Source organism: Rhinolophus sinicus, linkage group LG05 (genome assembly GCF_036562045.2).
Source record: "Rhinolophus sinicus isolate RSC01 linkage group LG05, ASM3656204v1, whole genome shotgun sequence".
In the NCBI taxonomy this organism is placed as follows: domain Eukaryota; kingdom Metazoa; phylum Chordata; class Mammalia; order Chiroptera; family Rhinolophidae; genus Rhinolophus; species Rhinolophus sinicus.
This window is the reverse complement of record NC_133755.1, coordinates 77211698-77237849: the sequence shown is the minus strand read 5'-3', so window position 1 is coordinate 77237849 and position 26152 is coordinate 77211698. Positions and strand designations below refer to the sequence as shown.

The 26152-nt window shown below is 57.0% G+C and overlaps 1 protein-coding gene across 8 annotated transcripts in view; it reads left to right on the top strand.

Annotated features, from left to right (window-relative positions):
• The window catches only part of PSD4 (pleckstrin and Sec7 domain containing 4), a 29206-nt gene extending 6704 nt beyond the window's left edge, over positions 1-22502 (top strand). Inside the window, exons 1-17 of one of the 8 annotated variants that reach the window (XM_074332576.1) lie at positions 5025-5335; positions 9326-10315; positions 11332-11448; positions 11711-11789; positions 12252-12597; positions 14526-14735; positions 15084-15164; positions 15501-15613; positions 15751-15809; positions 15889-15978; positions 16448-16491; positions 16773-16933; positions 17865-17935; positions 18014-18162; positions 18589-18733; positions 18913-19056; positions 20366-22502. In XM_074332576.1, coding sequence (XP_074188677.1) covers positions 9431-10315; positions 11332-11448; positions 11711-11789; positions 12252-12597; positions 14526-14735; positions 15084-15164; positions 15501-15613; positions 15751-15809; positions 15889-15978; positions 16448-16491; positions 16773-16933; positions 17865-17935; positions 18014-18162; positions 18589-18733; positions 18913-19056; positions 20366-20677 — 3006 coding nt within the window. In that variant the 5' untranslated portion in view covers positions 5025-5335; positions 9326-9430 and the 3' untranslated portion in view covers positions 20678-22502. Of the gene's footprint in view, positions 1-5024; positions 5336-9325; positions 10316-11331; positions 11449-11707; positions 11790-12251; positions 12598-14525; positions 14736-15083; positions 15165-15500; positions 15614-15750; positions 15810-15888; positions 15979-16447; positions 16492-16772; positions 16934-17864; positions 17936-18013; positions 18163-18588; positions 18734-18912; positions 19057-20365 lie in introns of those variants that run through there. The other 7 variants (XM_074332577.1, XM_074332574.1, XM_019716520.2 and 4 more) reach the window with 7 other exon arrangements.
• Positions 22503-26152: the final 3650 nt, after the last annotated feature.

The following is a 26152-nucleotide window of genomic DNA, read 5'->3' as shown; positions in this document are numbered from 1 at the left end:
AGGCAAACCCAGCCGTGGCTGCATAGAATCACAGAGGAGGTGATCTCTGCTGTGAAAGACAGGAAAATCTTTTCCTCTGCCCTCTTAGATTTAGTTACTGGGGACTGCGAATTATACTGACGAAAGACAGATGAACAGTACAAAAGGGTTTATTGGCATACATAGTAGACCAATCAGAGAAGTAGCTGGTTTGTGACATGGCTGAAGGCATATGTACCTAACTCAGCAGGGGAAATGGAGGGACAGAAAAGGCTCCCATGGGAAGACAGATAGGTTTCTGTGGGCCATACGAGTGGGTTTCTAGAAAAAATGGGAGCTAAGAAAGTTTGCAGGGATGTTTGCGTCTTTCAGTCCCTCTGGGCCATAAATGTCCCCTGGAAGAAGGATAGGGGTGGGTTTCATTGAGTTCCCCACAGAGAGTAGGGCTGCTCTGAAGAGGAATTTATGGCAACCTGTTTCCCAGAAGTTGCTGTTTTTATCAGATAAGGGAAGCTCTAAGAAGGCTGCTTTGTGCATCTGTCAAATCTCAAATGTCTTTGCCTTAAAATAGTTTTCATACCAACTCTGGAGCTCAAAGTGAGTCCCCACATCAATATTAGAGAGGTCACACTGGCAGCCACTTGAGAAATGGTGACGGTGAGGGGCCCAAATAGTGACTGCCTGGGCAGACCCTCTCACACCCTTTCCCATCCCATATGGGGCTCAGCCATCACTGGTGATGAGGACAGAGGTTGGCATGGAACCTTCCAGCCTTTAAAGTGAGCAGAAATATTCGATCATTATTTAATGTAACAAATATAATTTTCTAATACCTTTTTTCTGCTGATGATAAACATAATACATATTTATTTTAAAAAGTTAGATACATACCAAAAAAGCATAAAGAACTTAACTGTGTGTACTGTTATCACACACAGAGAGCCATCATCAACCAATGTTTAGATATCTCATTACCTAAATACACAAACAAGTTTTTAAAAGTTGAGATAATACTGAATATATAATCTGTTTTCTTAATAATATACTGTGAGCATCTTTCCACTTCACTAACTACTCTGCAGAAACTGGGCAGTCACATGGCTGTGTGGCTGCAGCACCATCCGCTTATCCAGTCCCCAGTAGTTGGTATTGTCCAGTAAGCATCCTTCCTCTGTAAGTAACTTCATGTACATATGTGTCGGCAGATGTTTTGCGAGCATCTTCTGGATGCCAAGGTGGCTGGGGGCCGGAGGTGAGTGATCCTAGAGTCCTACAAGAGGACAGACCCTTGACAAGTGGCTGTAGGTAAGGTGCTGATCTAAGAACACACTGAGTTGGGAGGGAGCCGAGAAGGGAGCCTGGGAGAGAAAGCCTGGGCCAGGGAGCTGTGGCCTGGGTGTCTGTCCACGGTCAGAGAAGGGACAGCCCGAGGTTACTGTGCCTACCAAATGATTGGGCAACCAGATCCAAGAGACAGAAGCTTGCCATTCACTTTCGAAATCACTTCCTGCCCCAGGAAAACAAGGGTAGTGCCAGTGTGCCAGGAGGCTGGTGATGGTTTGTGCAATCAGAGGCGTTAGGGGTGCCATTGGCCCAGGCCGTGGACTTACCTCCCAGCTCTGCTCCATCCCCAGGGAGCCCACAGTCAAGTTGGCCAGTGGGACTATAACCTCTGACCTGGCCTGGGAATATTGGGAGGCAATATCTGTCCTCAGGCCTGAGGTCTGAGAGGAATGGGCCTTTTCTGGAGGAAGCAGCATGTGGCTGCCCTACGTTCAGGGACACGGAGTCCCTTGAGGTGCTTCTGGCCTGGCTGTCATCCTGCCCGGGAACTGGTGCCCTTAAAAGGACTATGGTGAGCTTGCTCAGCTGCAGAGTTTTAAGTTGGAAGAAGTGAGTTCAGACTACACTGTCAGCAGCCCTGTGGACTTGGAGGGAAGGCTGCTCCTTCATGTCCTCTGGACGCAGAGGGCAAAGGGTGAGGCAGTCCCAGTTCAAGTCCAGCCTGAGTAACTGCTCTGACGCCCAGTCTCCTCATCCATCTGCAGCGTGGTGATAATGACAGCACCCCACCCAGACTCACAGGCGTGGAGAGGCTGCTTGCAAAGGGCCCCTTGGTTAAGGCCAGTCACCAGCCAGACACCCTTCCTTTGCTGCCTCTTGGAGGGCAGACCTTGTGCTGAAACTCCCAGAGCCCCTACCCTGGGGAATCCGCTCCCCTGCTGCTCTCAGTTCTGAGACACCACTTCCTCACCTATGCCCAGTAGCTTCCTCTGTGGGCAAACAGGAAGTCTCTCACCTTGAGGGTGCGGATGGCAGGCAGGGCTGCCTGGTAGGGCTGTGTGTCCTCTGGGCTCTGGGAAGGGGAATGCTGGGTGGGTTTGGGGGGCGCAGGAGATCTAAACTCACTGCTGGCAGGGCCTTGGGCCAGAGCCAGTTTCCCCTTCCGTGCCCTCATTGGAGCCACATACCAGCTGTCCTTGCGCCCAGGGTCTCCCAGCCAGAGCCATGCACCTTGCAGTGTGGAAAGGAGATAAAATTCTAAGAACCAGAACAGAGCTGACAGTACAGGAATCTGGAAGTCTCTTCCAGAAGTTTGCTATAAGCCATGTCATAGCCCCCAAACACACACACCATCATACCCAAGGCCAGGGCCTGGAGCAGAGGGAGAGATGGGTCCCCTTCCCATGGGTGGGTCTGGAAGTGGTCAGGAAGCAGGAGGAGACAAGGGCATAGTCACTCCTCGTGGCTGTGGAGCCAGACACTGCACAACCTGGGTACCGTCATGTGGGGGACCAGTCCTAGTCTTTGAGACATTCACAGTAAAGGGGCAGGTGGACCCCTGGCCCTCGCCTGACCAGCCCTATTCCAGCCACAGGGAGTGAGGACCACTGGGCCTGTGGAGAGGCTGGAGTGAGGCGGTGGGAGACTGACCCCCATCCTCAGCTCGTGGCCGCCTGGCTCCTGCCCCGTCACACGCACCCTCCCCTGCTGTCCATAGCTGCCCTGTGGCCACGTTCAGTGGTCACTTTGACTGCATGACTCCCTAGGCTTTGCAGTAGCATTCAGTAGATCCAACCACATCCTCTTCTAACCTCACCTCCTCTCATCCTCTGTGACGACACTGTCTTCATGTCTCACTCTCCTCCTTGATAGTGCAGCCTGTTGCTGGGCAGGACCCCTAACCCTCAGTGTGGACCCCTTTCTGCTGGTTTCTCCAGCCCTCCCTTCCTGTCCACTCCAGGCATGGTATCCAGTTGCCTGCTGAGTATCTCACAGGCATTGCAAACCTAGTATTTAAAAAAATCAAACTTGATTTTGTCTCCTAAGCCTTATCTCCCCAATTCTGTCCCATTCCAGCATATCCTATCAGCATCTATCATAGTGCTCCAGCGGAAATCCAGAAGCTGCGCCTACACCCCTCTCCTTTGCTCTCTGCAATCCCAATGTGGCAGATCCTGCCAACCACCCAATATATACCCCAAGTCCTCTGTATCCCCTCTAAGCCCCATCTGCCTCCCCAGCTCACTGAGCCCCTGTCTTCTCCATTCAGCAGTGGACCACCTTAAACACTAGCAGAAATGCTCTCTGACCTGTCATCTCCCCAGGACCTGGCCCTGCTGCTCCTGCCCTCCCCAGGCCCCCAGGCCAGCTGCTCCAGCCACACTGCCACTCCTGTTCGCTTAATTCAGGGACCTTTCCAGCCTCAGGTGACGAAGTAAACTGCAGTTTCCTCTTTCTACATTGCCTGCCTCATGCTCTCCACACGTGGGCTGCTTCTGGTTTATAATCTGGCATTGATTCATTCATCTACTTGTTTAATTCTGTCTCTGCCACTGGACTGGACGCTCCCTGAGAGCAGGGGTCTCACACAGGGACCAGGGAACTGAGTCCACAATCCAGGCACGAGGGGGCCTCACATGCTGGCCTCGGTGATTGAGTCTAGGTGTACATGCTGGGCAGTGTTGTAAGCGCCCAGACAGAAGGAGCAGCTGGGGTGGGGGTGGGGGTGGGTAATGATCCAAGTTCCACTGAGTTTGAGGTGCCCCAAACATTTTCCAGTCCAGAAAAAACAGTGGTGGTCCCGTCCAATATGGGAGATGTGTCCAGGTTATAACCACAGCTGACACACTGTCTCATACAGTGTGTCCTGTTCTACCTCCCATCGTAAGTAGAAATCAGGACCCTTAGCCCCCTGGGAACATGGCCACAGCAGAGCCCACCCAAGCCTCCAGCCCCACCATGGCCCCTTTCCCTTCCTGTTTGCCTCCCTACCCACAGATCCCAGACCCCCAGGTCTAGGGCTGTAGGGAGCAGCGAGGCTATGTCCCCGTGGGAGGAAGAGGCCATATGGCAGGCAATTCCAGGCTCCTGGGGCCCAGAGTATGTGGAGAAGGGCCTGGTAGCCATGGCCATGTAGCCCCGCCTAGGGGGTGCAGCTGGAGGAAGGCTGGGGTCAACACCCGGCCCTCTGCACTGAGAGCCATGTGGCCGGTCTAAAGGCACTATGTGTGTGGAGGGGTCTCCTGGGAAGTTACGAATTATGAGGACTGGAGCAGGGGCGGGGCAAGTCAGTGGTAATGAGGCCAGTACACAGGGAGATGAGACAGCATGTGGCCCCAGACCATCTCATGCTCTGCACGCCTGTGGCCTGTGTCCTACAGATGTATGTTGGGAATTCAGCATGGGGAACATACAGCAGTCGGTTCATGTCCTCAGAGGCTCTGAGCTCTAATCCATCTGTGCATCCCTGGACAGAGGCTCGGCCTCTCTGAGCCTGCCTTGGAATCTGTATGATGGGTACCCTGATCCCTCTCCAGGAGGTAAAGGGTGCCACTGGGGAACACTGTAACTACCAGACAATTGTATTAGGTCAAAAAATCGGACTGTTGATTGCCCGAAACAGAAAGGAACAGTTGCCCCACCCGATCTCCTGTGTCCCATGGGGTGCCCTGAAGGGAACTGAGAGCTGTGGGGATGAGAACCTGGTGACAGAACCACAGCAGGAAGGGGTGGGGCCTGTCACAGCCCAAGGCCTGCACCTTCCCCTTTCTGTCCCAGGCCGTGGGGGGTGAAGGGCGTCTTTGGTGGGTTCTCTCTGGCCCAGATGGGGGCCCTGGAGAAGGGGCCTGGGGGCACAAGCCTGGGAGCCAGGCTCCTATCTGTGGGCAGGAAGTAAATGTGAGGTGCAGAGCAGTGGGGAGCCACGGGGAGGGGTGACATTCTCTGGGGCAGGGGGGAGCGGAAGTCGGAAGCTCCAGCGCCACGGTCACACGCTTACCACTCGCGGGCAGACACAGTGCAGGGACTGCTGCTGGGGAGCCAGGTCACCCAGCCTTTCCTGGGTCCTGTGCAGGTGAGCAAGGTGGGGCTGCTGGGGTGGGCATGTGTGGGAGCAGGGGGAGCAGGGCTTGGTAGGGTCACTTGTGCCCTGGTGGCAGTGACAGGTGGGCAGGAAGGGGGCAGCTGGGGGCCTTGCTGTGCACTTTCCCACCGCCTTCTCTCTGTTCCCCTCCCCATTTGGCCTTCCTCTGACTCCTGCCCAGCCTCCCCAGAGCCCTTAGGGTCTGCAGTAGTGAAGGTGGGGGGCGTGGTGACTGCTGTGGCTGGATGTCCAGTGGGTGCTCTTGGGTCAGAGGCCTCAAGTGAGTCTTGGCGTATGACCTTTGAGGGACAGAGGTCAGACAGGCCGGGTTTGTGTGGGGGATGCGGTCACTGCAGGGAGCTTTGGGGGGCTCCCAGCCCCATTCAGGCTGCATGGAGGCTGGGACCCGTTTATGCCTGCTGATCTGAAGGGCAGCAGGGCTGGGTCACTCTGTGTCCCTGTGTAGGGCACTCTGAGGCCTTCAGGTGAGGCCAGGCTTCTGGGTGGAAGCCCCTGTTCTGGAGCCTGAGATGCTGTGCTGAGAGTCACTCCTTGGCTAAAAGGCTGAGAGGGGTGACCTGTCGTTCCCTGAGGACTGTGGGGCCTTGGCCAGGTATGAAGGCTGGACCCCAAATAGGATTTTCTCCCCAACTTCCTGGGGCATCTACAGACAAGGTAGATCCCCAGCTCAGGGATCACAGCTGCTGAGCTGTTGGTGGAGTTTGGGGGAAGAGGTTGTCCAAGAAGGGGTGGGAAGGTCAGCCTGGCCGGGGCCCTCCTGGTGATCCTTGCCCTTCCCAGGCTGCAGCTGCTCTGAGACCTATTGGTGTTCTGCCCCCATCCTCCTGTCTCCATCCTCCCTGTCCCCATCCTCCAGCTCCCCATCCTCCTGTCCCCATCCTCCCTGCCCCCATCCTCCTGTCCCCATCCTCCTGCCCCCATCCTCCTGTCCCCATCCTCCCTGCCCCCCATACTCCCTGTCCCCATCCTCCCTGCCTCCATCCTCCCTTCCCCCATCCTCCTTCCCCATCCTCCCTTTCCCCATCCTCCTTCCCCATCCTCCCTGCCCCCATTCTCCTGTCCCCATCCTCCCTTCCCCATCCTCCTGTCCCCATCCTCCCTTCCCCATCCTCCTGTCCCCATCCTCCTGCCCCATCCTCCTGTCCCCATCCTCCCTTCCCCATCCTCCTGTCCCCATCCTCCTGTCCCCATCCTCCTGCCCCCATCCTCCCCTCCTCCATCCTCCTGTCCCCATCCTCCCTGTCCCCATCCTCCCTGCCCCCATCCTCCTGTCCCCATCCTCCTGCCCCCATCCTCCTGTCCCCATCCTCCGTTCCCCCATCCTCCTGTCCCCATCCTCCCTGTCCCCATCCTCCCTGCCCCATCCTCCTGCCCCCATCCTCCTGCCCCCATTTTCCTGCCCCCATCCTCCTGCCCCCATCCTCCTGTCCCCTATCCTGCCCCCATCCTCCTGCCCCCATCCTCCTGCCCCCATCCTCCTGCCCCCATCCTCCTGTCCCCATCCTCCTGTCCCCTATCCTGCCCCCATCCTCCTGCCCCCATCCTCCTGCCCCCATCCTCCTGCCCCCATTTTCCTGCCCCCCATCCTCCTGCCCTCATCCTCCTGCCCCCTTCTCCTGCCCCCCGTCCTCCCTGTCACCGTCCTCCCTGCCCTATTCATTCTTCCTCCCTCCCTAAGTCCTGGCTGACCCCACCACTGGGTCCTCAGTACCTGGGAGCCCCTCCCTACCTGTCTTTCTCTCTGTGCACATTTGCATGAGGCTCCTTTGTGTGGCAGGAAGTGGGCCTGCCCTAACAGTGTCTTGCAATGCGTAGGCCACAGGTTCAGGCAGGCACATCAGTCTTGCAGCTCCAGACGCAGGACTCAACCCTTGGCTCCTACCCTCTGGGATGACAGTCTGACCTGGTTCCTGCCAGGGCAGTTCAGGGAGAGGACAGGTCACTCCCTAAACCCTGGACAGACCAGGAAGGAAAACGTTTCAAGGGCAAAGAGAGGGAATGTTTGCCAAGTGTGGAAGCTTAAAGGGTGAGAGGGACTTGGGGCAGCTCTGGAGGAGGCTGAGGGCGAGAGTGCCCACAGAGCTGCCTGTGCTGTCAGGAACCATGTCTGCGGGTTTCTTTTCGCTTCTCCTCCTGGACCTGCAAAGCTGCAGAGAGAACTGGGCGTGGTATTTCTGAGCGTAGATATGGCCCAGCCCCCGCCCTGGCGCTCAGACCCATTTCCGTTTCACAAGCTGTGTACTAGCTTACTCCATCTTATCCTCTTATTTTACAGACGAGGAAGCAGGTGGGGTTTCTGAGCAGACTCAGTGGCTGGTCAGTTGTAGTTAGGATTTGAGTCCAGTCTGTGAGCCTCAGATGAGGACGTTGAGCGGGTCCTCGAGTCTCCTCTGCACCCAGCTGCTCCTGAGAGTGGGAACCCTCATGAGCATTTTTGGCTGCTGGCCTGGCAGAAACACCTAGGGACAGCTCTGCCTTCAGGGTGTTGGGCTTCCTGGGAGGAATGTGGTTGGCTCAAGGGGAGCCTGGCCCTTGGGTCATAAGGTTAGGATGCTATTGGCTCTTCAAGGTCAGGCTCCCCAGGCCTTCAGGGAGGTTGTTGAGGCTGCTGGGCTCCTCCCCACCATCCCTCCTCCTCATTGTCACAAACACCTCTGAGTGCTGGCGGGTGAGTCCTAGGGGTCAGTTGGATCTGAGGGACTCCTCACAGGGAGTTTGTGACCTCCAGGGAGGTTTAGTGGTGGGAAGAATAATGCTGGAAGAGCCGTCTTCCTCAGGCACCGAGTGCTCTCATCTCTGGTCTCCAGAAAAAAGCTGCTGCAGCTTGCCCACATTCCCCCTCCTCTCCCTAGAGGGACCCTGGTTTCATGGGAGGGCCTAATCCACATCTGGTGTAGAAGTAGCACGGACCTGTGCACATACACACGCTCAGAAGGACATGTTTGCAAAGATGGACATGTGGCACTCTCTCTTAGAAACTTGCAGGATGCCCTGCCTCCTTCCCTGCCCACCACGCCCACTCCCTTATTGGCATCTGAGCCTTTCCTGTCACGCAAGGGGGTGATGTTGTGTCTTCCAGACAGAATGCACTGACCCACAGGGGCGCTGCAAAGGCCGGACACATTCAGATGCAAGTGTGGGGTGTAGAGGAACGAGGACCCAGTGAGAAGGGGTCCGGGAGGGGACAGCTCAGCCTGGGGAACCCGTGTTCAGGTCCCCGTAAACCCGTTTCTTCCCTGTGCCCTCATCTCCTACATGGAGTTGTTTTCCTAGTGTTTTGGTACCCTGTGGGCTGGTTGCTCAAGGAGGCTGCAGTGGGGACATGTCACCTGCTCCCACTTGGTTACCCAGTGGGCGAGCGTCCACTCTCCAGGGGCCCAGGCCCAGCTTAGAACTTAGTGGGACCTTGACCTGCTTTCCCTGAACCAAGCTGCAGGCTGTAAAAAAGGACTAGCCAGCTAGCCTAGGGAAGGACGCAGGCCAGAAAGATAGGCACCTCGGGCCGTGGACATAGGCAGGCTGTGGCCTCCTTTCCTGGGTGCCTGCTTCTCCTGCAGAAGACTGTTCTTCTTCACTCTAGTCTGTGTCTGTCTCGTTGCCACATGCTTTGGTCTAGGTGTCATTTTTGGCTTGCCACTGATTTCATGCTGCTTTAGGCTGCCAACCACCTCCACCCCTCCAATCCAGCTCCCCAAGAGGAGGTCCAATTCAGCCAGTCCAACTTTCTCAGTAAACCACTTGGGCCACCTTCAGCCCTCAGACGGGTAAGCGGTTGAGATGGTGGTGTCAGAGAGAAAACATGGTTCAGTCCCCCCTCCCCCCTGCAGGGCTGTAGAGGACAGTGTCCCCCAGCAGGGGCCATGGACGTGGCAGGCACTCCCAAACTCGTCTGACACACTAGATGTGAGCTTCCAGGGATGGCAGCCCTTTGCTGACCTTTATTTGCTTGGGCACTTCCAGGGCACGGTGGATTCCAGTTGCCCCCTGGCCAGCACACCCCCTGATGCACACCATGGGATTCTGAAGACGGACACTCCTGGGCTTCCACACCCTTGTACTTTGTGGATGATGGGTGATGACAGACTGTCTGAACATCCCAAGCCTATGGGACTTCTTAACATCTGTTTAGGAGATGACGTGCAGCCCCCTGCAGGAGTGCACCCAAAGGGAACGCCCACACCTTCCTGGGAACACACCTGGGCATCTGCCCCCCCTGATCTCACGAGGCTAGGCGCCCCTCCCAGTGGCTCCAATGCAGAGCCCATGGACCTGGGGACCAGCCCGTCCCCAAGGGACCCAAGGCAGAACCAAGGCACGTCCACGCAGGTGGTGTTTTGGGCAGGCATCCTGCAGGCCCAGATGTGTGTCCTGGACCTGGAGGAGGAGCTGGAGAAGACCGAGGGGCTCAGGGCTGGGCTGAGGTCCTGCCTCCCCATGGCCCCTGCGGACTTGCCCCCCTTTTCCTGCAGCCCTGCGAGCCCTCGGGACTTGGGCCTACTTCCTGGTCCACCTGTGGAGGAGGTCTCAGGGGAGGATAGCAGTGGGCCTGAGGGCGAGGACCAGGACCTGGTGTGGCCAGGCAAGGGGATGCCTGGCTCCTCCCTGGAATGGGGTGCTGAGGAAGAGAGTGTGTTCTTTGACAACCCCCTCTTTCTGGAGAGCCCCTGCTCAGACTCTGCTCCTGGGGCCCGCTTCTCCTGGGGGACCCCAGACGCCTGCGCTGCCATGGGGCTTGACAACCCACACACCCTTGAGCCTCCTGTCCTGGCCCCGGGAGACGGGGTGCCATGGGGGCTGGGCGAAGACCCGGATGGTGGGGAAAGCATTGCTGACTCCAGCGGGCACACCACCCCTCCATTCTCTGTGCCCACCTACAAATCCCACTCCTGGACTGTGGTGGACACCACTGACCAGGCTCCCACAGCACCTCCTGGCCTGGGGGACAGTGAGGTAAGCCGGGCCTGGGAAAAGACCCAGGGCTGTGCGTGGGGACACGGACGGCCCGGCCTTGTTCTGCACTCCACAGTCACTGGGCCCAGAACACTCTTCAGATGCCAGGGCCTTTGGGAACCCTAGAATAATAGAGCTGGAAAACCAGACCAGTGTGGCCTTGAGAATTGTGGGAAATTCTGTGCAGGCCATGATGCCAACTGAACAGGATGGCCCTTGCATCCACAGTGTCTCTGTCTCGCCAGCTCTGAGGGCGGTGTCTGAACACTTGGAACTGGCAGCTCCTCCACTTACAGCCTGTTCCCAGCCTTTCTCAGACGCTACCCCTCCTGCCTCCCCACTGTAGCTGCAGGGTCAGCTGCCAAGGGCGACCTCTGCCCCTGACGGGATGCCCGAGAGTCCCGCCCTGTCTTTTCTTAGTGATTTCAGCATTTTGCTACTTTTAACTCACCATCTTTTATTCCCTCTCCCCTCCCAGTGTCAGTAGATCAGACCCTATGACAATGGCAGAGGTCCTGGATATCAGCTAGGACAAGTTACAGGGACAAGTGTGGGAGACAGCAGGGAGCACAGTTTTCCCAAGGAGGCCTCTGTGAAGAGATAAGGGAACTCCAGATGGCTGAGCAGGGCTGGAATTGTCTGGTATCCTGGGTCCCAGAGAGCAATGCAGACCTGTTACTCCAAGATCAGAGGGGCTTCTGACTGGCTGGGGTCTCAGTGTGAGTGGGACCCTCAGTGTGAGTGGGCTCTGGGGCCCTTGGGATCCTCAGAGGGAAGCCTGGGAGCCCCGCCCACTGCCTAGGGCTGTCACTGTGCCCCCCTCCCCCTGCCGTAGCACAGCCCCTCCTTGGGCATAGCCTCTCCTTGGCTGGTGCTGCAGGAGGCAGGGCCACCTGGGGGACTGGTGAGGGAGAAGGATGGCAGAGAAGATGGGTAGTCAGTGGACATGGGCCCTGGAGGCCTCGGTGTGGGACGGTCCCCCACGTCACACCTGTCCTCCCCTTTCCTTCTCTAAGACTCCTCTGGCAGGTGGTCTTGACCCTGCAGCATCCCATGTGGACAAAGCATCGACCTGGGAAAAGGGACCTGTTGTATCTAACCCTGACCCTGCCACCCATCATGTGCAACCTTGGGCAAGTCACCTCCCCCTCTGAGCCTCATCTCCATCTGTAAAGAAGGAGCGTGAACCCATGATTTCCAGGGCCTGGAATCAGCACCCCTAGGATGTGGGCCTTCTCTGGCCTAGGACCCTCCTCTGAACTCAGGGCTCAGGCCGGATGGGAGGACAGCAGGGTGGGCTCTGTGTTCACAGTCGTGCTCCCTGCTCTCTGCCTCGACCCTCCTCACCTCTCAGGGCCTCCAGACCTCACAGACACCCTGTGCCTCTCTCAGCAGGCCCTGCCCAGTGCCGAGGGCTGGCACACAGAACAGGGTCCTTCCTGGCGCCAGGTGCCTCTCATCTCCCAGGACAGAGGTGAGACATACTGTGGGGCCTGGGAAATTGGGTGTTGGGAGGACTTGCATCTGGAGTGGGACAGAGGTCATTCTTGGATCCATGGGTGTCATTAGGGGTCCCACTGTACTGTGTTGGAGCCAGACAGACTTGGGGTTAAATCCTGCTTCTGCCTGTGTGACGTCATCTGGAATGTGGGTTTCAAATACTCACTTTGCAGAGTAAATGAGGAAATATGCAAGAGTAGTTTAGTAAGTCCTAAGCCCTGGTTGCCTCGGGGCTGGAGACCTGGGAGCTCTATGCAGTCTGCCTCTGCATGTGGGAGGTTACTGCCCGAAGGAGGGACAGGACTTTCCCAGCACAGGGAGGAGCCCCACAGAGAGCGCCTGGAGGGTGGGCCCAGAGAACTGTCCTGGCTCTCCAGGATCCTTGGCCTTCAGCCTGCTGTTCACCCTACCAGCCTCACTCCATGCTCTTCCTCAGGTGACAGACATGCTGAGTGTCCCCAGGAGTCTGCTCTCTGCACCTCAGCCGCTAGCCCCTGGGGGGGCCCAGCCCCTTACCCAGAGCCTAGCAGCCCTGAGTCTGACAGCAGAGGCCCCGGCTCCAGGCCCAGCTCCGAGTCCTCCCCAGAAGGCAGCCCACGGCCCTGGGGCCAGCAGGCCGGCAGCATTCTGCCCATGTGGACACCAGATGCTCCCCGCCCATCACTCCTGGAGACAGGTGGGGCAGAGCCAAGTTCCCAGGAGAGAGCAGCTCCAGAGTCTGGGAGGGATGTGAAGAGTGAGGGGGCAGGCCAGCCTGACGTGCACCGAACCTCCACAGAAGGGTGAGTGTGGGACTGGCTGGCTCTGGCTGCTGCTGCTGGGTGTGTCTGGGAGGGCCCTGACCTAGGAGCATGATAAGTGCACACTGGGACTGAACACACCCATGTCAGTTAAGCCAGGGCTATCTGCCCGGCCACCAGCAAGGTTCTGAGGGAGACGGGAGGGTTTGAAAGCACCAGAAACCAAAGAACAGACAGTCACACACGTGTGCTGAGTCAGGGCCTTGCGAGACCTGTCCAAAGCTGGACAGCAGGGGGCCAGTGCCCAGAGAGATGGCAGTCATGCCAGGTAGGTGTGGGGCGTGGGAGGTCTGAGCTTGTGACGTGGGATCACATATGCTATGAGTCTGAGGAGGCGTCTGGGAGAAACTCATGCCAGAGCCTGGGCCCAGGCTGCTGGCTCAGATCTCGGGAAGCCAGAGCACCAAGGGGGTTTGACTGAGACTAAGGGACAGGGTCTGGGGCACAGGTGGGACCAGGCCAAGTGGGAAAGCAGCTGAGGTCTGCCCCCCCCAGATGCTGGGTGGAGATGTCAGCCCCTGGGGTCTCCACATGGGGAGGGCTTTGTTCTTGGGCTGGCTGACGAGGGGTCACCTGATGCTGCAGTGACTGCAGGGTCAACCCCACTCCCATCGCAGTGTCCCTGGGTGGTGGCACAGAACCCATCAGTGTCAGGATCAAAGAGCTGTCCTCCTCATGCGTCTGGAAAACTTGTCTCTGGAGACAGCTGTTCAGAGTCAGGGTCATTAGAGGGTCTCTCTGTATCTAGACCCAGAGTGTTCATTGTACCAAAATTAAAGTTAATTCAGCCCACAATGAAATAAGTAAATCCTCCTAAAATGAGAACCATACTTTTAGAGTAAATGATATACTAAATGTTCTATAAATGAATTTACTTAATCTTATATTTAATACAATATTGGAGGTCTAATTTTCCTTGCACGAGCTTGCCCAATGAGAGGCTTTCATTCACACTTGACTTTCACAGTGAGATCATAAAGGTCTTTCTGATTTTATTTTAATAGCAGCTTTACTGAGATGAATTTACACACTGTACAGTTCACTCATTTGAAATGTGTAATCACATGACAGTTTATTTTTGTTTAGTGCTTTTCCCCCCAAAGTGCCTCTCCATCTAGACACCATTATAGTAACGACACTAACCGACGAGGTCATTTTTGTAAAAGTATTTCAGGGCTTCGTCAGCTGATCACCCAGACAGTTCTCTCTAGAGGGGACGCATGTGTCATCCTCACATCCCGCTCTCCATTGCTCACTGGATGAGTGCCCCCAGCTTCTCCCCTAACCAGCTTTCCATGTGGTTCCTGGTCTCACAGCATCACTTTCATGGACTTCATGAAATCGTAGGGACTTTTTAAACAAGATTTGTAATTTTGCTGTTTAGTTTAGCTTCCATTATGTTTGCCTTGCTGGGTGTGTCTGAGTTTTAGGATGCAGTGAGAAGTTACCGGCAAGGACACTGACCCCATCAGGCCAGAGCCGGATGTGTTAAGTGGAGAGGGCAGTCTGTCAGTGAGCATTCTCGTACTATGATTTCTGCTTCTGTGCACAATTGCTCACTATGGCAGTGTGGACAATGACCATCCAGTAGACAAGGGTGCCTGGTTGTGATGTCACAGGGCAAACCGAAGGGTTGAGTAGAGACGGGACGTGGGGACTTCTGAGGTAATGTGTCTGTGGGGCTTGCCAGCTCACTCGTGTCCCGCAGTAAGGCCGTTTACCACAGTACAAGAAGGGAAAGGCTGGAAGCCACCTGAAGCTCGTCTAACTTCCCATTCTCGCCTCCTCCACATGCCTTTCTCGGCTCCAGATCTAGCAGTGGAGGCTGGAGCTGGAGGGTGGGGACGGACAGGCAGGTACCCTGAGGCCTCTCCACGACTTGACCAAGAACCCTTTCATGTCCATCCAAGTGGGAGTCTGATGACACCAATGGACTTTCCCAGGCTTCCTGAGAGCTCCATGCCCCAAGTGCAGCCCCCAGAGGAAGGCCAGAGGCCACAGGCTGGAGACAAGCTGGCTAATGGCGTTGGGACCAACAAGCTGGCCTGGGACCTGGCCTCTCGCCTCTATCGCCTAGAGGGCTTCCGGAAGTCGGAAGTGGCAGCCCACCTGCGGAAAAAGTAAGAGTCTCTGAGCCTGAGCAAGGCCAAGGGTGAGGCAAGACAGGCTCCCTCCACTGGCCACCCCTCCCTGTCCCTGTGTCCCTCCAGCTGACCTCTCACCCCATCATGCCTGTTCTGGTATCACCCCTTCTCATACCCTTGACCCAGCTTAGAGCCACTGGACTGGCGACTTTGCCTCTCTGCCCTGATCCCACGTATCTCTCCTACCCAGCAGACCACACCCTGGTTGATCCTTGCCCTCTCAGCCCCCTGGACCCACCTGTCAGGCCTCGGGATGTGTGCAGACCTTGGGGCCCCTCTGTACCTGTGGCCCCAGCCCAGCCCTGACCCCACTTCCCTCTGCAGTGACGACCACAGCAGGGCTGTGGCTCAAGAGTACCTGTCCTTCTTCCAGTTTGGAGGCCAGAGCCTGGACCGTGCCCTCCGGTAATGCTCTGCCCTCTGGTGGTGGGCAGTGTGCCTGGGCCACACCCTCCAGTTATGCTCCGCCCTCTGGGGGTGGACTGTGGGCTTGGGCCATGCCCTCCAGTAATGTCTGCCCTCTGGGTGTTGGGCTGTGGGCATGGGCAACACCCTCTGGTAATACTCTGCCCTCTGGGGGTGGGCTGTGTGCCTGGGCCACACCCTCCAATTATGCTCCGCCCTCTGTGGGTAGGCTGTGGGCTTGGGCCATGCCCTCCGGTAGCCCTCCGCTCTCTCTGGGGTTGGCTGCGTGTGACTGGGCTAGCAGCCCACTGGGGCCTGACTCTGGCCTCCGTGCAGGGGCTTCCTCCAGGCCCTGGTGCTCAGTGGGGAGACCCAGGAACGGGAACGAGTCCTGTACCAGTTCTCCAGACGCTTCCACCACTGCAACCCTAGGCTCTTCTCCTCAGTAGGTAGGAGGGCAGGGTCCCTGGGTGCTGTGGTTTGTTTGGGGGACTGTGAGAACCCTAGTATTTGGGGGTCCCCCACCCAGTGCGGGCAGAGGAAACGCAGGGTCTGGTTGCAGCAGCTTTCTCTCCACTTGGGGCAGACTCGGTCCACACCTTGACTTGCGCCATCATGCTCCTGAACACTGACCTGCACGGACAGGTGAGAGGGTGGGAAGGCCGGGTGGGTCCCAGAGTGGCTGGCTGGGGGGTGCCAACTGTCCTTGTCTCCACGACCACAGAACATTGGGAAGAGCATGAGCTGCCAGGAATTCATCAGCAACCTGAATGGCCTGCAGGATGGTGGGAACTTCCCCAAGGAGCTGCTGAAGGTGTGACGCCCACTCGGGCCTGGCTCTGCCTAAATGGCCTTGAGGGACTGAGTCTGTTTAGTGGAGGGACTGAAGCATCTGCTGGGGTCTGTTAGTATGTGCACGATCTGTTCCCAGTGCCCACCCTGGACCTACTGAATCAGACTCTGGGGCTGGGCCTGAATGGCCGTTGAGCTTCTAGCCCTTCCCACTCTGTCAGCTCCCTCCAAGCAGGATGGCATGTGGCTGATGTCATTTCCCTTCCAGAGAAGTAGCTCAGGCCTCACTCAGCTCAGGCTGGGACTACAACTGCTGTGGTCATCTTGTGTCTCCAGCTCCCCACACAGTGCCCGGAGCTCGGCAAATGCTCCATAAGTTGTCACATGTGTGGGGAGCGTGGATGGGTTCTTTCCTGCTCAAGGGAGGAAAGAGGACCCACTCCATCAGATGGAGTTGGGCTCCTCGGTCCACCTGTTTGCTTCTGTTCCAGGGCCTGTACTGGTCCATCCGAAGTGAGAAGCTGGAGTCCGCGGTGTAAGTGAAAGCCCTCCCCAGCCCTCCAGGACTCTGGGCAGTGCCCCTCAGAGTGGGGTGGGGCCAGTCTCAGAGTGGATACAGCCCAGGTGACACCTGGGGGTGCTGAAGGCAGAGGCTTGGGGGCATGACAGGAACTGATGGTTTGGCTTCGAAGGACAACTTCTGGGTGACCTGGGGTGTGGCTCCCCAGCAAGACAGAGGGTGGGGTTGCTGAGGTAGTGGGCACCTCCTGGTGGCCTCTGCACAGTCAGTACCCCAGCCAGATTCTCTATGTCCAGGGACGAAGAAGATGCGGCCAGACCCGAGAAATCCCAGCTGAGTACCCTGGCTGGCAAGATGAGCAACCCCTTCCTCCAGCTGGCCCATGACCCCACAGTGCCCACGTACAAGCAGGGCATTCTGGCTCGAAAGATGCATCACGACGCAGATGGCAAGAAGAGTGGGTGTCTGCTGTTTTGTGGGGCCTTTGTGTGGGGAGGGTGTGGGGAGCAGCACTGCTCAGGGACACCTGCTGTGTGCACGGTTGAGGACAGGCAGTCCATGTTCCTTCCTCGAAGGTGACTGTGCTGTGTAAGGTGCCCTGGGGGAGGGGGGTGTGCAGACACAAGAGGGGCCTAGTGTTTCTATCCCCAGAGCCCTGTGGCGAGGCAGGGTCTGAGTGGTATCTGGGAGCTAGGTCAGGTGTGGGGTGTGGAACAGGATTTTGTTTGGGGTGGGATGTGGGGGGCAGGATGGTTACGGCGTCTGGGAAACAGTGGGATCGGGGCTGAACCTTAGAGAGTCTGGGTATTGGAAGTTGAGCAGAGGGTGTCCCCCACAGAGAGGAGCAGGCAGTTTACTGCAAACATGGGGTGTGTGAAAGAGAATGGTGGGAGATGCACAGAGTTTCACTGCAGAAGGCTGGAGGCTTTAGAGCAGGGCAATCATGGAGTCCCAGATGGGACTGGTGGACACCAGCCAGGGAGTGAGCATTCCACGGGCCTGAGCTAGGCCAGGGCTCACCACAGGGGGACTGCCTTCTCCTGCCCAAGGGCATGAGCCCAAGGGATGGGTTTACAAAGTGGAGGTCATCTTGCAGAGGGACCAGAATGATGTCTGAGCAGGGCTATGCTTGTGGGTGGGTAGGGGTGTCCGGAGAGGGGATGGCCTGCCTGAAAGTCACATGTGTTGTAAACAGTTCTGGTTTGTTTTGGTTTCCACGTGACTGCCTGTGTGTGAGATACGGTCCGTGCCTGTTTGTGACTGTGTGTGTTTTTGCATCTGTGTGTTTATGTGTACCTGGGTGCTGGAGATGGTGTGAGGGGTGGGTGGGGGGCCTGAGGGTGTCTGGGTGGGGTGCCCCCACCCACCTGTGTGCTCTCCTGGAGCAGCGCCATGGGGCAAGCGCGGCTGGAAGATGTTCCACACCTTGCTTCGAGGGATGGTCCTCTACTTCTTGAAGGTAGGAAGGGGGTACGCACCCAGATGGGCAGGGCAACTGATGAACAGCTCTTTCCTGAGCCGCTGTGCTCTGTGGCAGGGAGAGGACCAGGGCCCTGAGGGGCAGATGGTGGACGAGCCCGTGGGGGTGCACCACTCACTGGCCACACCAGCCACCCACTACACCAAGAAGCCGCACGTCTTCCAGCTGCGGACTGCCGACTGGCGTCTCTACCTCTTCCAGGCACCGTGAGTCGGGGTGGGAAGCAAGCAGAAGAGCCCCGGCTTCCTATCCCTGAGCCCTGCTCACCTCTGGTGGCTTCTGGCCTTGCCCTGGTGGAGCTGCCAGTTGACCAGCAAACCTCAGATGGGCAGTGAGAAGGGTACCACGGCCCACCCTGCCATTGTGTCTGTCTCCTCCTTGCAAGCCCACATCAGCCTCCCATTCCAGAAAGTCACTAACAGTTGTCATTCTTTCATGTTTGGTGTAAAATCTGTTACCTTTCCTGATTTTCCTCTTTGGTGGATGAGCACGACCATTGGCACAGGTCAGCCTCTCTGCCAGCTTCAGGGTTCTGGGTTCTGAGCTGCTGTGAGAACACGAGAGGTGGGGGTGGGAACCGGCGACAGCTCCGACTCCAGGGCCCTGGGGACCCATGGCCTCTGCACTCGCAGCACTGCCAAGGAGATGAGTTCCTGGATCGCACGCATCAACCTGGCCGCGGCCACGCACTCAGCGCCTCCCTTCCCCGCTGCTGTCGGCTCCCAGCGCAGATTCGTGCGGCCAATCCTACCCGCGGGCCCGACCCAGAGCTCCCTGGTACGGCCTTGGGGCGGGAGGCAGCACGGCGGGAGGGTACAGGATAGGGTGCAGGGTGTAAACGGACCTAGAACAGAAGCGTGTGGCTGCGCACCTGGCCTAGGGAGGAGGAGGGGCTCCTGAACCGGGAAGGGTCGGGACAGCTTCTCCCACCTTCAACCCCCCTCCCCCGCTCTCAGGAGGAGCAGCATCGATCCCACGAGAACTGCCTGGATGCTGCCTCCGATGACCTGCTGGATCTGCAAAGGAACTTCCCGGAGCGGCGGGGCCGCAGCCGCGAGCTAGAAGAGTACCGCCTGCGGAAAGAATACCTGGAGCACGAGGTGAGGTGCTGGCTCACGTCCGCCCCCTTGTGGCCGCTCCCAGCCCTGCAACCTGCGCTCTCGGGCCGCTTGGGGCATGAGGTGCTTGTGTGCGCGCAGGGTGTGTCCGGGGACACTGAGCAGCCGCTTGTCTGAAACACTCTTAGGGACTTTACTTTTATAGTTTTTTTCCTCCTAAGTTGAACGAAACAACTATCTTAGCTGAATTATTTCTCCTAATGCCTATCTAATAGTAACAGGCTGTATTACTTGCCTGGATTACCTTGTTAAAATATCTAACGACTCTGGGGTAGGGACTACGATCCTCATTTTATAGATGAGGAAACCAAGGCACAGAGAGATCAAACAAGTGGTCCAGCCTGATAAATTTACGTGCTACTCCAGTCATTTGCAGTCTTGACTAAGAAATGACCTTGATTAGTTCTATGACCCATGCTGGGATGTTTTATCCGGCCTCCCCCAGTCAAATTCTGCTTTGGCCTGACGTCAGTCACATTCTGGGACCTGAGCAGGAGGGGTAGATGAGGGGCAGTGTGACAACAGAGGGGTCAGAGGCGATCCAGAGGCAGAGAAGGGAGCATCCGTGTTGCCTGCTGGCTGTGCCCACTGTACCCTGGGACTGCCCTCTCCCTTCCTGCCTGTTGCTGTCCTGTGCCCCACCTGACCTCCCAGACTGGGATGATGACCCAGTGGGATGGAGGGAGGGAAAGCACTGAGCAAACTGGGAACCAGATCTGGGGGATGCTCGTGACAGAGGCCTTAGGAGTGTTGAGCAGATGAGGGCAGTTGTCATCACACTCTCCAGATGCCAGTTGTCAAAATGCTGTTCAGGGCAGACGGCCGCTGTCTATGCACAGTGCTGCACAGATCTCAGGCCTGCTGGGCCACGGATCTCTCAGTGTCTGGGAGCTGTTACCGTTTTTCCCCGAAAATAAGACCTAACCGGAAAATAAGCCCTAGCATGATTTTTCAGGATGCTCATAGTATAAAATAAGCCCTAATGCGTCTTTTGGAGCAAAAATTAATATAAGACCCGGTCTTATTTTCGGGGAAATACAGTAGGGCTCATTTTCCGGGTAGGTCTTGGTTTCAGGGAAACACGGTAGTTTCAGCACTACACATGTGGGCTGATCATATTATAATCTTGTCCAGGGAGCGGCAGGTCTGTAACACACCTTGCTGTGTTCTGTAGAAGCTGGTTGCTCAGGCACAACACAGACACTAGCCGTCAATCCAGCTTTCTTTCTGCAGGAGTCCTTATCTCCATAGCTCCCTGTGCACCTGAGCTATCTGTCCCTCTCAATTCCAGCCTTCTCCCCTTCTGGAGCCAGGTGATGCTAAGGTGGGGGTGCCTGTGTTGCAGAAAACCCGCTATGAGATGTATGTGCAGTTGCTGGTGGCCCGGCTGCACTGCCCCTCGGATGACCTGGACCTGTGGGAGGAGCAGCTAGGGAGGGAAACTGGAGGCATGCAGGAACCCAAAGCCAGCCTGAAGAAGTCCCACTCCAGCCCGTCCCTGCAGCAGGATGAGGCCCCCACCACAGCCAAGGTGAAGCGCAACATCTCAGAGCGTCGGACCTACCGGAAGATCATCCCCAAGCGGAACCGCCATCAGCTGTGAAGCAGTCACTGCACAGACTGGCTCTGCTCGGGAGCACACCTGGGATGAACCCTGTGGGGAGCCCGTCCCTCCCTCCCTGCTGAGGGGCAGCTTCCTGTTCTGAGCTTTCCAAATATTGCTGTACCTGCGCCTTCCATGGCAGGTCCTCAGCTGCCCCAGGCCCTGGACACTCCCGAGGTGGGAGGGAGGTGAAGGATGTGGTTGCACTCCTGGAGTTTGACCATGTCCCCCCCACCCCTCTAGAATCCAGAGTGGCCCCAGTTCCTGGGCCTGGGGGCAGCTCAGCACTTGTTTGAGACTCAGCATAGTAGGCCCTGAGCTTCCGGGAGAGCCTGAGCATCAGAGGCCATGAGGATGGTCTTGCTCTGGGAACCAGGTGACCTTCTGGACAAGGCCCTGGAAGACCACAGCCAGCCCCTTGTGGCTGAGGGAGCAGCATCACTCAGGCTTCCCATGGAGGGGACAGCTTTCTAGGCAGGGCCCAGTGAGGCTGATCTGGGACCTGGGCCTTTGTTTCCTCTTCTGAACTACCATGGTCCCTGCGTGCCAGCAGCAAATGAGAGAGGCCCTACCTCCCATGCCCAATTGCTAATCAACAGAGCAGAGCCGAAAGCCGAAAGGTGGGGGCTCCGGAGTTCTGCAGGAAGCCCTAAAACAAGGGGCCTTTGTGTCCCCAGAGCCAGAACGGAGGCCCAGACCCCCTCCTATACACTCCATCCCTTAAAGTTCCATTCCCCAAGGCCACCAGGCCCCCTGGGGGCCCCTTCCCTCCTGCCCTACCCAGGCGGGAAGTCCTCTTGAGCTGCCCTCTGGCTGCTCCCAACTGGGCCTACTGTGCAGGAGGATGGCATTCAGGACACTTGGATCTGAGGCTGTGCCTGTGGGAAGGAGGCTGGGCTGAGGAGCAGCCACCATTGTTTCTGTTCACCCAAGTGTGCCTGCAGGCTGCCCGCCAAGTGGGGCCTCTCTGCTGCCCACCTGCCGCCTGCTGGCTGATGCACTGCCTCTCCAGCCTTCCTGCTGGCCCTCCTCCCGTCCTTGCTTGTAACCAGCCCTGGGACCTGGAACTCCACCAAGAGGGGCTGGCCCTTGGGGGGCATGAGAGGTGTCTGACCAGGGACTGGGGCTGCACAATGCACCCAATGGGTGTGTAATAAATACAGAGCAGTGAAAGGAGGTGTGCACGAGTGTGTGGGGAGGGGAGGATCAAGCAGCTCTGAGCAGCTGGGGCCACCTGCGGGTGTCAGGCTGCCTTCCCTGTGCTCTGTGGGCACACGTGTGTCTGCGTGTATGTGTGTGTGTGTGTGTCTGTATGCATGTGTGTAGAGCACTGTTCGTGAGCAGGAGTGACATTTACAGACTGTCAAAGCTGGAGGGGACCTCAGAATCATTCGCCCACTCCTTCATTTAGTTATTTCACAAATATTGGTCACTTTTCATGGGCCAGTCCTAGGGGACTCAAAAATGAACGGAACATGTCCCTGACATACCAGAGGTGACAGTGCTGCCCTCTGGTTCCCAGCTGTTGGCACACAGGCACACTCATTTTGCTGGGGCGGCAAGCTGAAGACACATTCCTACCTGTGCCCAGGGGTTTGGCTCTGTGGTCTGGGTCCAGGGTGGGGCATGCGCTCCTAGGGCCTCCTGGGTAGCTGTGTGTGCAGTTCGCGTAACAGCCCAGCAGCGTCCAACTGCATTACTGAGGTGGATGTGACTTGGCCCAGGACTGATGCTTACAGCTCAGTGGCCTTGGGTGAGTTATTAGCCCCCACTGGCCATGTAGCCTTATTTATAAAACCAGAATAAAGGCAGAGGTTTGTGTGCATGCTTGCGTGTGTAACACTCGATGCTTCTTTGCTCATGTACAACTGGCACCTCTCTTCATCTGGCATGTGAGGCCTGCAGAGCCAGGGATGGTGGCTGCCAGGCACCCTGCTGAGCCTGCAGCCTAGGCGGGCAGACTGTGTTGTTGTGCTGCAGTTATGACAGGTGGCCACTGGGTGGCGGGCTTGCATCTTTCCAGCTCGGAGGCCCAGGTGTCCTGCTGCCTCCTGAGCTCACTGAGCGCAGGTCAGTCTGTCCCGACATCGCCAGAACCAGGAGTGGCCTAGTCCCGGCCTGCCAAATCCGGACATGTCTCTACCACACAGAGGGAGGGACTTTAGCATCTTCATGCAGATGAAAGCAAAAAAGTTTCTGGAGCCTTAAGGGGCGAGGCTGGAAGCTCCCACAGAATTGTCCCAGGTTATCTAGGAAAGTAAAAATAGCCCCAATCCTGGGTGTGGGGCAGGTCAGACCCACACGCCTAGATCTGACCTGCTTGCCTCCCCACCCCCTTTCCTACAGGCTATGGGTTGGTCCATCTCTGCAGGAGTGGACAGCACAGGTTTTGGAGATGAGCTTGGGATCCAGAGCCCTATGCTGCCCGCCATTACCTATCCTGGTCTCAGCATCTCGGCTCGGGCTCGCTTTGTGCTGATGGCAGCATTTGTCTGTTATTTGCCAGGCACCAGGGAAGAGTAGCCGGTCACTAAAGCCCAGACCTGGGTGCATCCTCTGGGCGCTCAGACTCAGATGCAGACAACAGGTGGGGTGTGTTAGAGTTGGAAGGAACTGGGCTGCAGGGTGGAGGGAGGCGATGAGGGGGGCTGAGGCCAGATGGGAAGGGACCTCGCATGCAGCTCAGGGGTTGGTTCTGAATATGGCTGGAGACCATCTATGCTATTAGTGCAACTCGTCTGTAAGTCAAAATAAAAAAAATGAAAAGGGGAAAGAGACAGTGGCTTGGAACCTCGGGATGAGCTGGAAACCCCACACCTGGCCCGCCCCTGCCCTGTCCTCCAGGTGTTGGCTCTTAGGGGTTCCCTGAAGGCCAGGCTCCCTGCGCTCACTCCTCCCCCTGCCCTCTACCTCCAGCTCTTCCTGGTGCCCATGCCCTCACTGTTAGCAACGGCTTGTACCTTTACCTATCTGTTTCTCATCCCTCCTCCTGCCTGCACCTATCTGCGTTGCTGAGACTAAGCCTACCTGCTTCTCTGCTGCCAAGTCTGTCCCTCAGGGGTCCCGGCTGTGTCCATGGGCCTACTGTGTACCCCCTTCATTATCTTGCCTTGTGACTACCTTCAGGTGTCACCACCATGAAGGGAAAGGTGGTCTTTCCAGCTGTCTCCTTCCCTCACCTGGCTCCTTGCTCCTGCTCATACCTTGCAAACTGGCTTCTGCCAGACCCTCCCTAAAATGCCACCGCCAGAGAGGGGCCACTGATGACCTTTCATCATCAGATCCAGTGTCTTCTCAGCCTTCAGCCCATCCCCTCTTGGTGACCTTTGGCCCTATCGGCCACATGACCTGTCTGAGCTGCACAAGACTAGTGTGATGTGGCCTCGGCAGCAGGCCCTGGAGTTGATGGCCTGGGAGTGGTCCCAGCTGTCCCTTACATCTGACCAGTTACTTAGCCTCCTGTGCTCCAGTTTGCTTTTCTCTGTGAAAGGGAATGATAACACTGCTTATGTCCTTGGAGGATAAGGTGGAGCTGTGCATGTAAGTGTCCAGGAACAATGTGGGCGCGGGAGGAAAATGGGCAGGCCAGCTGGCAGCACAGAGCCTCTGGACCTTGGTTTGAGCTCCGCCCTCGGACATGTGAGTCCCCTTCCAGTCTGGTGTCTGTACTCAAGTCACAAGTCTCAACTCAGATGGGCTTCAGCAGGAAAGAACCTTGATTGGTTCCAGCAACAAAACAAACTGCGTGCAAGTGAGGCTTACCCCAGGGCTCCTAGGCCAATGAGGCTGGAGCCGCCTCCTGGTCCAATATGGCCCAGCAGCTCCCAAGACCCCCTCTTCTGGGCGCAAATCCAGCACACAGACAATATCTGCTCCTTCGGGATTGCAGACGCACATCCAGGAACAGTTTTTTGAGCAGCCTACTGTGGGCCATGTGCCCATCTCTGAGCCAATCACTAGGTCCAAGGGCTTCAGCCAGTCAGAGCCCATCTTCTGAGATGGGAGTAGGGTGGGGAGGAGGCAAAACCATCAAAGGACAGACACTGGGACCAGCTGTGGAGAAATTCTGAGTCCTATTAAGAGTGGGAAGGGGAGAAGCCACAGACATCCAGAGGCTACCTCCTCCAGGAAGCCTTCCTTGCGCCCTCCTCCCAGTTACTATCTATCACACGGTGTCTGTAACTCTTTCCATCCGTCCCCTCCTTTCCCATTTCCCAGGAGAAGAGTCAGGCTGGTTTCCACTGCATCCCCAGGGCCTTGTTCGGGGCCTGACACCTAGAGTTGAAAACCGTGAGCCTCACGCTTTGTCCTCCCCAGCCCCCAGCACTTCTGTCCTGCATGTTTGTTTTCTGTCTTTGCTCTCAGACCCCTGAACTCAGACCCCACAGGTCTGGCTGCCTGCAAGGCGCTGGGAAGCTGCGGGGGACTCTCCTAAACTGACCCATCCCATCTCTGCTCTGACTCTCAGACCCGCAGTTGTAACTGCCTGCAGGACTTGGCCTCTCGATAAATCCTCCTGGAAATAGTCAATTTCTGGACAGATGTTATTTATGACACCTAAGTCTGAGCTTGGTGGTGTCTCCTCCCAACCCCTGTCTGTACTGATTCTGTGACAGCTCGCCAACCACTTTGACAGACAGCACACCAGGACAGTGATGACACTGGAGCCAGACAGGCCTTCTGTTCTCTGATCTCTTTGTCCCCATCTGGTGTGACAGGCACAGGGTCAGGAGGTACATGCATAGAGAATCAAGGACTCTCTCATCCAGCAAAAGAGCCAGGCCCACAACCGGACAGCCCTTTCACCTGGCCACCGAGACTCAAGGCCCATGTGCAGTCCCCTCACTATGTCACCTCGGTCCTGAGGCTCTGTCTCCTATTTGTATTTTGCTGATTTACTGTACTCCCTGTGAGCTGTCCCAAACTCCCCATGGAATAAGGTGGGGAATGCATTAATATTTACGATAATATAAACAGAATGTCAATGTGTGTGTGTGTCCTAGGAGGGACATTCCTGAAGCGCAAGGACCATGTCTGTTTGTACAGCGCCTGGCATGGTGTCACACTGAGGCTTAACAAATGAGTTCTGGTGAAGACAAGAAAGGAGCTGGATGCACGAAGATATAGAGGTGTAGACCTCCAGCTGGGCCTCATCCAAATCCCTGAGCAAGGGCCACCCTTCCCCCACCTCACCCTGGCCTACACACACTGCCCCTGTCCATGACCAACTGTGCCTCACCTGCATTGCTCTCTCACACGCCCCTTCCTGCTACAAGTACCCACAGCCACACTCACTCACACTTCACCTGAAACATCCACCGCCTAGCCCACAGGCCCGTCTGGGGCCTGGCAGCAGCACGTGGTGTCAGGAGATGCCAGCGGCTGAGCCCTTGGAGGTGTTGTCCCCAAGCGTGCCTTGGCGCTGTGGGGGCCTCCAGCCAGGCAGGGACCAGGCAGAGGGAGGGAGAGGAGAAG